We start from the raw sequence: 12,387 nt of genomic DNA on the forward strand, positions 1-12,387 counted from the left end.
TCAGTGGACCTAGTGTTAGATGAATGTGTCACAATTGGAATTAATTGACTCATACAAATATCTGGGTGTAAGGTTTATATGGACATGAAATAGAATGATCAGAATGGCTCAGTTATGACAGATTTCACTCAATAGGCTGGATATTGGAAAAATGCAATCAGTCAATAAAAATGTGACTGCCTACAACATACTCATGTAATGCATTGACACAAAAATTTTGCTGAAGTATGTGTGACCTTTACCAGATAACAGGACTAAGAGGAAATACTGAACATACGCAAAGCAGCACAGCATGAATGATCACAGGTCGGTCTGACCCAGGTTGGAAAATTTGAACTTGAAGATGCTTTCAGACAGAACCCAACTATTCTGTGACAGGCTAGTTACAAAGTTATAAGAACCAGTATTAAGGAACATACTACTGCTCCCTATGAATTGATCCCATGAATCAATCATTCTTCCTATGCACCATATATGAATACAATGTGAAGATACCTTTGTATGTGGAACAAAGGAACATACTACTGCTCCCTATGTATTGATCCCATGAAGCAATCATTCTTCCTATGCACCCTATATGAAGACTATGTGAAGATACCTATATATGTGGAACAATGGGTAGTACTCACTGCGACAGGGGAAACACACACACACACACACACACACACACACACACACACACAAGGATTTTACTTTTACAAGCTTTCGGAGCCAATGGATCCTTCTTCTGGCAGAAGAAAGAGCCCCTGGCTGCAAAACCTTGTAAAAGTTAAATCCTTCTGTGTGCTTCTTCCCCTACCGCTGCTTGGTGAGTAAATTGTTTTACCTATACATTTATATTATATTATAAGTAATTGATTATTTTCATTATATATATATATTAAACATTAACAATTTATACAGACTAATATTCAAATAATTAACAAACTTTGAAATATTAACTATTTTAATATTTGTGATGTACAAAGTTATAGGTAGGTAATTTGTAGGTAATGTAAAATAATCATTCTTCTGTGTTCTTGTTTACTGTTTTAGACTCCCGTAAACTGTATATTTGTATTGACTTATTCCATATCAGTTGTACAAGCCATTGTACTGATTTGATCTACGGGACAAATAAATAATAAAAATAAAATAAATAAAATAATATATTATATGTTTAGTTACTGGTACTTCTACTCCTTAAAAAGTGCATAATAGACTCCCCCTTGCAATTTTCAATATGGTGTGGACATAAACGTTAGGCTTCACTACCAGTCAATTTGTTCCCCGAACCAGATCATCATCTTTCACACTCATTGGCTTCGCCAATTCACAAACCAAACTGTAACCTTCCAACCTAATCTAGACCTCGTGCTGCACTTTGGATTGGACTGTCACCACAACCAAGATTTCATGGAGGGGAGGGGGCAGGGTTCCAATATGTAACTTTTGCCACTGCTGTCAATAATTTTTCAACTTATCTGTGACACACATTATTATTGTCTATAAAATATTAGCTAACTAGCATTCACACAATCTGCATTCTGTAATGATGTACAACAGTCTTTTATTACAATAGTAGGCCCTGTGTAAGAGCCAAACATGATAATTACATTGTGATTTTGTTGGGAATATAAATGGGTTTAGAAGCAAGAAAGTTATTGGTGTAGAGCTCTGCTTATAATTTGCCCTATCAGTAAACAATGTACAGTTGCATAGTATTTATTTTCCTATTAATCTTAGAAAACATGAAAGACATCTAAAAAAAAATTTCTGATGACACATGAAAGTGTAGGAAAGAATACACTGTTTTCAGTTTCTTGTTCGTGTGGGTATTTATGAAACCAGTGAGCGTTATGTCGTATGTTACTGACATACCACAGTTCTTGGAATACTAGTAATATCGCAAGTAAACAGTAATCATCATATTAAAAACGGGTCTATATGATAACAACCAACATATAACTTTGAATGTAAGCAATAAACTGATATGAAAAAAACATCTCGCACATTCACAACCTGTAGCTGTGATTATCTGTTTGAAAATCATTTCCTGATACAGTCGTTAACTGCTGTGTTCACTTTGTTATGAACACGTATGTCACAGATCTGGGAAAAAGTACATCCTCCTCTCGTTCCAACTTAGAAATGGATTCATTTTTTCGGTTGGAGGTACATACATACTGAGTCTGCTGAATTATACAAATACCATAACCAACGTGTTCTGTGTTGTTCAGCATACCTGGAATTGCAGTATCTTTTCAGTCTGTTCTGCAGATAAACTCATGAGGTCAGCCATTATATTTAAAGCAGATTATCTTCATAAAACACCAGTAAGTGCTCTCCTGTACTGAAGCATAAGTTGCGCCATCAATTTTATCACATTTCGCCAACTTTCTGCAAGCAGCGCATTGCTACACTTCTTTTATTACAAAGAGTTTCCAAGCCACCGTGTTTCGTTGATAAACATAACCAGAGATGTTATTAATGTTTTGTTGTACTGGTTGGCATCGTTGGCTAGAGGATTGTGGCTAGTGTGAGGGCTAAATATTTTTCTATTGTGATCGTTGATGCTAATCATTTGCTAAATATTTTAATCTGCGGTGCTATTTCCGCGCATACGTTTGTTAATTGGCAAGACAAATAGAAATATCCAATAAATAGCAATCATATTTTCCAGGTTATAAGTGTGAATTTAAATGCAGAAATGGCGAATGTGAAAGGTTCTCCTGTAAAGGCAAAGTTTCAGAAAGGTTTGCACGTAAACATTGTTTACTTAAGACTGGTTTTTATCGAGGTGTCATTTTTACGTAATATATTTCCTCTCGTTTAGCTAGTCTTTCATTTGATAAATTTACGTTTTATGTTATAGGTGAGAAAGTTTTATGTTTTCATGGGCCTCTGATATACGAAGCTAAATGCCTTGAATCGGAAATAAAAGATAAACAAGTGCGCTATTACATTCATTATGCTGGTTGGAACAAAAAGTAAGTAACAACAACGCAAAATAGTTTTGTATACAGTAATTTCCCTTTTTCTTAATTTTACCGCCTTAATAGAATCTGTTACAAAATTGTCATTAAGCGACTTTTGATGAATGCATAAAACATGAATCTTTATAGCTTGGCTGGTTGAATATCACTTCTCCGAAATTCCAGTTGAATGTCTTAACATGCAGTACATCACATTGTATTTTGTTTCCCTGTAGCAATAAACCAATATGTATTTCATATAGGCCCTATGTTTAACTTAGAGACTATGAATGCATACTCAGTTATATTGCGGCAGTGTTGTGACTGCATGTATGTACTTCACCTTACACACACACACACACACACACACACACACACACACACACACACACACACACCTACCTACCTACCCACCTACCCACACCCACACGTACACGTACGTGTGCGCGCTCGATCTCCCCCTCCCCAAATGTTCCTTTACTTGTAAAAACACGAATTTCACGTCTACTACCTACTTCAGTAGAACAAGTTTATATGCCAGCTAGCTCTGCAGATGACGAAGAAATTGATGAAATGCATGGTGAGATAAAAGAAATTATTCAGATAGTGAAGGGAGACGAAAATTTAATAGTCATGGGTGACTGGAATTCGATAGTAGGAAAAGGGAGAGAAGGAAACATAGTAGGTAAATATGGATTGGGGGTAAGAAATGAAAGAGGAAGCCACCTGGTAGAATTTTGCTCAGAGCATAACTTAATCATAGCTAACACTTGGTTCAAGAATCATGAAAGAAGTTTGTATACATGGAAGAAGCCTGGAGATACTAGACGGTATCAGATAGGTTATATAATGGTAAGACACAGATTTAGGAACCAGGTTTTAAATTGTAAGACATTTCCAGGGGCAGATGTGGACTCTGACCACAATCTGTTGGTTATGAACTGTAGATTAAAACTGAAGAAACTGCAAAAAGATGGGAATTTAAGGAGATGGGACCTGGATAAACTGAAAGAACCTAAGATTGTACAGAGTTTCAGGGAGAGCATAAGGGAACACTTGACAGGAATGGGGGAAAGAAATACAGTAGAAGAAGAATGGGTAACTCTGAGGGATGAAGTAGTGAAGGCAGCAGAGGATCAAGTAGGTAAAAGGACGAGGGCTAATAGAAATCCTTGGGTAACAGAAGAAATATTGAATTTAATTGATGAAAGGAGAAAATATAAAAGTGCAGTAAGTGAAGCAGACAAAAAGGAACACAAACATCTCAAAAATGAGATTGACAGGAAGTGCAAATTGGCTGAGCAGGGATGGCTAGGGGACAAATGTAAGGATGTAGAGGCGAATATAACTAGGAGTAAGATAGATACCGCCTACAGGAAAATTAAAGAGACCTTTGGAGATAAGAGAACGCCTTGTATGAATATCAAGAGCTCAGATGGAAACCCAGTTCTAAGTAAAGAAGGGAAAGCAGAAAGGAGGAATGAGTATATAGAGGGTCTATACAAGGGTAATGTACTTGAGGACAATATTATGGAAATGGAAGAGGATGTATATGAAGGTGAAATGGGAGATATGATACTGCGCGAAGAGTTTGACAGAGCACTGAAGACCTAAGTCGAAACAAGGCCCCGGAAGTAGACAACATTCCATTAGAACTACTGATAGCCTTGGGAGAGCCAGCCCTTACAAAATTCTACCATCTGGTGAGCAAGATGTATGAGACAGGCGAAATACCCTCAGTCTTCAAAAAGAATATAATAATTCCAATCCCAAAGAAAGCAGGTGTTGACAGATGTGAAAATTACCGAACTATCGGTTTAATAAGTTACAGCTGCAAAATACTAAAGCGAATTATTTACAGACGAATGGAAAAACTGGTAAAGCTGACCTCGGGGAAGATCAGTTTGGATTCCGTAGAGATATTGGAACACGTGAGGCACTACTGACCCTATGACTTATCTTAGAAGATAGATTAAGAAAAGGCAAACCTACATTTCTAGCATTGGGAATCTTAGAGAAAGCTTTTGACTATGTTGACTGGAATACTCTCTTTCAGATTTTTAAGGTGGCAGGAGTAAAATACAGGGAGCGAAAGGCTATTTACAATTTGTACAGAACCAGATGGCAGTTACAGGAGTCAGTGGGCATGAAAGGGAAGCAGAGGTCTGGAAGGGAGTGAGACAGGGTTGTAGCCTCTCTCCGATGTTATTCAATCTGTATATTGAGCAAGCAATAAAGGAGACAAAGGAAAAATTCGGAATAGGTATTAAAATCCATGGAGAAGAAATAAAAATTTTGAGGTTCGCCGATGACATTGTAATTCTGACAGAGACAGCAAAGGACTTGGAAGAGCAGTTGAACGGAATGGACAGTGTCTTGAAAGGAGGATATAAGATGAACATCAACAAAAGCAAAACAAGGATAATGGAATGTAGTCGAATTAAGTCGGGTGATGCTGAGGGAATTATATTAGGAAATGAGACACTTAAAGTAGTAAAGGAGTTTTGCTATTTGGGGAGCAAAATAACTGATGATGGTTGAAGTAGAGAGGATATAAAATGTAGACTGGCAATTGCAAGGAAAACATTTCTGAAGAAGAGAAATTTGTTAACATCGAGTATAGATTTAAGTGTCAGGAAGTCATTTCTGAAAGTATTTGTATGGAGTGTAACCATGTATGGAAGTGAAACATGGACAATAACTAGTTTAGACAAGAAGCGAATAGAAGCTTTCAAAATGTGGTGCTACAGATGAATGCTGAAGATTAGATGGGTAGATCACATAACTAATGAGGAGGTATTGAATAGAATTGGGGAGAAGAGGAGATTGTGGCACAACTTGACTAGAAGAAGGGATCGGTTGGTAGGACATGTGTTGAGGCATCAAGGGATCACCAATTTAGTATTGGAGGGTAAAAATAGTAGAGGGAAACCAAGAGATGGATACACTAAACAGATTCAGAAGGATGTAGGCTGCCGTAGGTACTGGGAGATGAGGAAGATTGCACAGGATAGAGTAGCATGGAGAGCTGCATCAAACCAGTCTCTGGACTGAAGACCACCACAACAATCTTCTTTTATCGGAATTACTTAACTGAGAGGCTGCATGTACAGTTGTATCTGGAACAGGTAAAAGAAAAGAGAAACTTCATTATGTGATTACGCACCGTTAAACAGAACACATAATATTAGTAGGGCCTACGTGTAATTTAGTTTGGTTTTTCGTAAGTCAGTAGCATTTGTGGGAACCAACATATGCAATTAAAGTGATAAAACATGTCAAATTTCCTTTTCCTGCCACTTTATATAGGAGTTACACAGACATCACATTGTGAAATCGGTTTCTTTTTGACACACGTGGCTTCTGAGTGAGAGTCAATTACTCATTATCTGTAGAGGACCCAATAGTTGTGCCTATTGTAACAATGTAAGTCACTTTTAATTTCCAGATCTCAAAGATTGGCTTTGATTATCAATATATACCAAACAAAAGCGTTGGTACGTTGATAGAAACAATAACAAACACAAACACACACACAAATTTCAAAGTTTTCGCAACCCACGGTTGCTTCATCAGAAAAGACGAAAGGATGTGGGTTTTAAGAGAGAGGGTAAGGAGTCATTCCAATCCCGGGAGCGGAAAGACTTACCTTAGGGGTGAAAACGGACATGTACACACTCGTGTGTGCGCGCGCACACACACACACACACACACACACACACACACACACACACACACACAAGCAGACGTATGTCTTTCCGCTCCCAGGATTGGAATGACTCCTTACCCTCTCCCTTAAATTCCACATCCTTTCATCTTTCCCTCTACTTCCCTCTTTCCTGATGAAGCAACTGTGGGTTGCGAAAGCTTGAAATTTGTGTGTGTGTTTGTGTTTGTTATTGTTTCTATCAACATACCAACACTTTCGTTTGGTAAGTTACAGAATCTTTGTTTTTAGATATATTTTTCCCACGTGTAATGTTTCCCTTTATTATGGGAATGTGCTGTAGGGAGGCCAGTATATTAATTTTTAAATTAATGTTTCTGTGATTGTTACATCATAATAATAACTGTTCCTTATTGTATAAAAATTTCTTATAAATATTATGGGCTAGCTAATAGATGTACTCATAACCAACAAGCATCTGTAAATACCCATTTTCTCTACTTCGAAATTGTTTCCTTAAAATCAATTTTGTTATAATTAAATTCCTATCTTTGGGAACTGAACCGTAAACATACACTTGTGCTCTAGCAATTTATTGTATACAAAGATTCCTTTAAGTTGGTCATTGTTATGCCAGTAAAATTTTTGCAGTGCTGACCAAGGTATAGGCTAATGTGTGTTGATGGATCCAACCCTGGCTGTGGTGACAGACTGATATGCAGCATAGCTCGAGGTCTGCATCTCACAACACTCAGTTGTTTCTGAATTTCACTTAGCAGTGATTTTAGTACACTCTGTAGTGTTTCAGTAGTGTTAGCTGTGAATTACCTCATGCAGATTTAATATCGTTGTTCTTGATTTCTTACTTTCTTTGACCATTGCCTTGGATGCAGAGTGAAGAATTTCATTTCCTACTTTCTTTTTGCTTGCTGGGAGAAAATACAACACTGCACGTACTACTTTTCTTGAATAAATACGCAAACACCTATTATACAATCCTTATATTGTCCACAGTATAGGCAGTGTACTTCAGATAACATCAAATGTCAAATCAGAATGTCCAGCTCGAAATCCCTACATGAAGGTTTATACAAAGAGTGAATGATCCAGAATGACAGTTCATTAACAGTTCATCTGATTGAATTCCCCACATAAACACTGCCAGCAGTATATCTGTACATTCTCTGAGAACGTCACATTACTCCAGTGTAGGTCGGCAAGGCAAGGTGCTCATATTTGTGGCCATGCAAGTAATTCCTCTGATGAAGCTACTGCAATGGCTATTCCATTTTGAAAACATGTACCTTCTCTCCATTTTGTTCTCCACATGCAAATAAAACAATAAATCTGACAATAGCTGCTCTCTCCCCTCAGATAATTTGTTTCACGGTTTCCATTCATAGGTGTCATTTGTTGGTAAAAGAATATAGGGATACACATTGCTCCTCTGGAGCGGTATGTAACTCCACAACTGTCTTGCCTATACTATTTATGTTCTTTACTTACACTAAAAGTACAGGATCTGTACATGTTTCAGTTTGACGACAGTCTTTTCATAATTTTACAGGATTATGTTGTTCAGAGCACTATTTTTCTTTCTGATTTGTACTAATGATTCACGCCGGCTGTTGTGGCTGAGCAGTTCTAGGCGCTTCAGTCAGGAACTGTGCGACCGCTACGGCCGCAGGTTCGAATCCTACCTCGGGAATGGATGTGTGTGATGTCCTTGGGTTAGTTAGGTTTAAGCAGTTCTAAGTTCTAAGGGACTGATGACCTCAGATGTTAAGTCCCATAGTGCTCAGATCCATTTGAACTAATGATTCACGTGAAGTTCATAATAATCTGGCGTTTCCTGCACTATTAGATTTTTTTGTACTTGGTTTTATGATAACTTTGATGTGTTCTGTTTCCTGATGCATAATGTTTTACCTTGCGTGCTCACTTACTGTGAGTAGCTCTTTTATTAGATGACAGAAGTGTGCAGGTCCATGTTCCATTGGGTGAAAGTGTGTCCAATACGTCTGTTACACCTTTTTCCATTACTTTTCATCATGTTGATTTATCACATTTTCAAAATTCAGAGGTAAATTTCCATGTCATTTTTCATTAGAGGCCAATGATGCTGTGTGCGGTGTAGTATAGTAATTTATTCATCCATGGAGCATTTTACAGTAATGTAGGATTTGCTGCTCAATATGAGGGTAAACATAATTTATATATGGAAAACCCGTGATGAAATAACAACAATATGACATTAAGATAACTGTTACTCTGCACACAAAGAAGACATTGGGTAGTAGACAAGCACAGTCAGAGTAGGCTGTTGGATATTATAAGCTATCGAACAAATCTCTCTCTCTCTCTCTCTCTCTCTCTCTCTCTCTCTCTCTCTCTCTCTCTCTCTCTCTCTCTCTGTTAGCATGTGTGTGTGTGTGTGTGTGTGTGTGTGTGTGTGTGTGTGTGTGTGTGTGTGTGAGAGGTTGAAGTGAGAGCAGGGAAGGGGGTAGGGACAGGTGGATGACAGGGGCTAGCTAACACTGAGGCCAGGGTAGTTATGGGGACGAAGGATATGTTACAGAGAAAGTTTCCACCTCTACAGTTCAGAAGCTGGTGATGGTGGGAATAATCCAGATGGTGTGGGCTCTGATGCATTTGTTGAATTCAAGCACACCATATTGGTTGGCAAGCTCAGCAACTAAATGGTCCAGTAATCTGTTGGCCAGTTTGGTGACGGCCATTCATGCGGATAGCTTGTAACTGGTCATGCCCATGTACATCTACATTTACCATCCCAACATTTGCCTAAAGGGATTTATGTGCTATGGATGCTCTTAATTTTTAACTATTTTGAGGTGTTCTAAGTGTCTTGTTTTAAAATTCCCGCATGTTTGTCCTATGTATAGTGATTGGCAAGTGATGCATGTGAGTTCATATATTCCGGATCTGTTGAATTTATCTGTAGGTCTCTCCTGTGTTCTGAGTTTTTTCTGTGTTGTGTTGTCTGTCCTTCATCCTATTTGGAGTCCCTCTTTAATAACGTACAGAAAGTTCTGTTGGAAAAATATGAAATACTTGGGAATAAAGGAGATGACTCACCGAAAGGCAGAAGCACTGCATCTTAGATAGGCACACAAATGAAAGGTATGGAGCTTGACTAGCTTTGGGAACGCACTTCCTTTTTCTGGCTGTAGGAACACACATACACGTGCTGCACTCCCCCCCCTACACACACACACACACACACACACACACACACACACACACACACACACACGTTTGCCTACATTGTGCTCAGTCGACAGCCAGCTCTTTACTGGCCTATAGTGAGTGTACTGGGGTGAGGAATGGTGTGGCGAGAGGCGGGAGGCTAGGAGGGGGTTGGGGGGGCAGCTCATGGGAGGGTTGGGAGCTGTCTGTGGCTTGGGTGAAGTTAAAGGGAGCATGTGGCAAATGAATGGACACGTGATTTCATAGACTATGTCATGAGATAACAGCACACAACTAGCTGATGTGGGGACACAAATTAGATGGGGTTGCTGGGGCAGGAGATACACACTATATTGGATGGGGGGTGGGTGGGCAGCGAGTTACACTAGGTTTAGGCCTGGAAGGTTATGGGGGGGCGGGGAGGTGAAGGGTGTGCTGTAAGGATAGTTCCCATCTGCACAGCTCAGGGAAGCTTGTGGTGGTGGGGAGGGTCCAAATGGGGCGGGTTGCGAAGCAGCCATTGAAATCGTGTGTGTTGTGTCACTGGATGTTCCACCTTGTTTTTGGCAACGGTTTGATCGTGGCCATTCATTGCAGTTGACAGCTGGTTGGTTGTCATAGCAGTGTAAAACACTGTGCAGTGATTGCAGCAGAGCTGGTATATAACATGGCTGATTTCACAGATGGCCCAGCCTCTAATGGGGTAGGATAAGTCTGTGATGAGACTGGAGTAGGTGGTGCTGGGAGTGTGGATTGGGGAGGTCTTGCATCTGGGTCTTTCACAGGGATATGATCCCTGTGGCAGTGTGTGTGTGTGTGTGTGTGTGTGTGTGTGTGTGTGTGTGTGTGTCAATGTTATGCCTACAACTAAAGAAAGGAAGTTCATCCAGAAGCTAACCAAGCTCCATACCTTTTGTTTATGTACCTATTGATGACAGAGCACTACTGCCTTTTGATGAATTGTCTCCTTTATTTCTAAATAATTTGAAGTCCCTGGTTCTTAGATATGTTACGTATTCCCTGGACAATTTTGTTTTTGTGAGTGAGTATGTGCCATTTTGTTTTGTATGTGTGTTTTTGCACTGTTGTGTTTTTAGGTGTGGTCATTGTTTGTGCGCTGTGTTTTTCTGTGCTGTGTAAGGTTTTGTGTGTGTGTGTGTGTGTGTGTGTTTGTGTTTGTGTTTGTTCATTCCTTTTCCATTTACGAATATGTTGGTTTAATTTCTCTATCATGTGGCTCTTGTAATCATTTTCCACTGGTATTTATCTTACTGTGTTCCACTTCTGTTTGCTTATGGGTGTTCTGTTCAATCTGTGGAGCATGAATCTGAATCTTGTGTGCCACTGGATGGTTCTATAGATTGTGATTGGTGGTACTTCTGGTTGTCGGTACCCTGGATATCATGAAGCCATGGGTATTCTTTGGTTTTCATGTGGTGAGATCCAGAAAATTTAGTGCGTTACCTGTTTCTGTTTCTAATATGAAGTGAATTTTTTGGGGTAAATTGTTCATTTTATTGTGTAGGAGCTAAACACAATAAAACAAATAGCAGGGGAAAGTGGTAACAAGACCCATATGATAAAGAAATTAAACCAATAAATTTTATGAACAGAAAAGGACTGAACATATGTGCATGCATGCAGGCACGCGCGCGCGCCCACACACACACACACACACACAAATCAAACAAACAGATCTGTAAATAGAAAAGGATCGAATGCACCACACACAACACACAAACAGTAACCACATGCTAGACACAACAGTGCAACACCCCCCCCCCCTCCCCCCCCCATACACACACACACACACACACACACACACACACACACACACACACAGCACACAAAGCGGCACACACCCATCTACAATAACAGAATTGTCCACAGAATAGGCAACATATTGAGTTAGTTAGAAAGAAGGACTTCAAGTAGGGTACAGGACAGACAACACAACACAGAAAAACTTGGAACACAGAAAACACCCACAGATAAATTCAACAGATCAGAACTCACATGCATCACTTCCTAGTCAGTATACATAGAACAAACACGCAAGAATTTTAAAACATGATACTCAGATCCATAAAAGGTAACAGTAGCTGTAGCACATTTGCTGACCACCTAATAGCCCATAATTACTGCCCAACTACAACAACAGCAGATTTAAAAATACGAAATCCAGCCACAGCCTGTACCACAAAGTAGCAATAGAAGAAAACTTTCACATACAAAAGGCAAACAGGTTTTAAAGAAACACACTACACTCTGTGAAGGCACATTATTTAACACACTAAAGGAACTTTACAGAAAAGGCAATACAAACAGCTAAAGGAGCTTTACCCCCCCCCCCCCCTCCCCCCGGTCCCCCCAGCCCCCCTGCAACCATGTTTCCCTCATAGCATCACCTGTCAGCTAAAAGTAGGAACAGACACACACAAACCCCCCCCCCCCCCAACCCCCCCTCCCCCTACATACACTCTCTCACACACACAGAAAAAGAGAAGTAAAAGTAAACAAAATTGAAATTCAGCACCAAACCCACTCAGGAACAGTTGA

The 12,387-nt window shown here is 39.5% G+C and overlaps 2 protein-coding genes across 3 annotated transcripts in view; one reads left to right on the plus strand and one right to left on the minus strand.

Annotated features, from left to right (window-relative positions):
- The window catches only part of LOC126482306 (FAS-associated factor 2), a 117,475-nt gene extending 115,033 nt beyond the window's left edge, over window positions 1-2,442 (minus strand). Inside the window, exon 1 of the mRNA XM_050106338.1 lies at window positions 2,225-2,442. Coding sequence (XP_049962295.1) covers window positions 2,225-2,281 — 57 coding nt within the window. The 5' untranslated portion in view covers window positions 2,282-2,442. The remainder of the gene's footprint in view (window positions 1-2,224) is intronic.
- Window positions 2,443-2,464: 22 nt separating this feature from the next.
- LOC126482307 (mortality factor 4-like protein 1) overlaps window positions 2,465-12,387 on the plus strand; it is a 132,559-nt gene continuing 122,636 nt past the window's right edge. The window contains exons 1-3 of one of the 2 annotated variants that reach the window (XM_050106340.1): window positions 2,465-2,518; window positions 2,663-2,735; window positions 2,855-2,969. In XM_050106340.1, the coding sequence (XP_049962297.1) occupies window positions 2,690-2,735; window positions 2,855-2,969 (161 nt within the window). In that variant the 5' untranslated portion in view covers window positions 2,465-2,518; window positions 2,663-2,689. Of the gene's footprint in view, window positions 2,736-2,854; window positions 2,970-12,387 lie in introns of both variants that reach the window. The other variant, XM_050106339.1, reaches the window with a different exon arrangement.

The sequence above is a fragment of the Schistocerca serialis genome, chromosome 5 (genome assembly GCF_023864345.2).
Source record: "Schistocerca serialis cubense isolate TAMUIC-IGC-003099 chromosome 5, iqSchSeri2.2, whole genome shotgun sequence".
NCBI lineage: Eukaryota > Metazoa > Arthropoda > Insecta > Orthoptera > Acrididae > Schistocerca > Schistocerca serialis.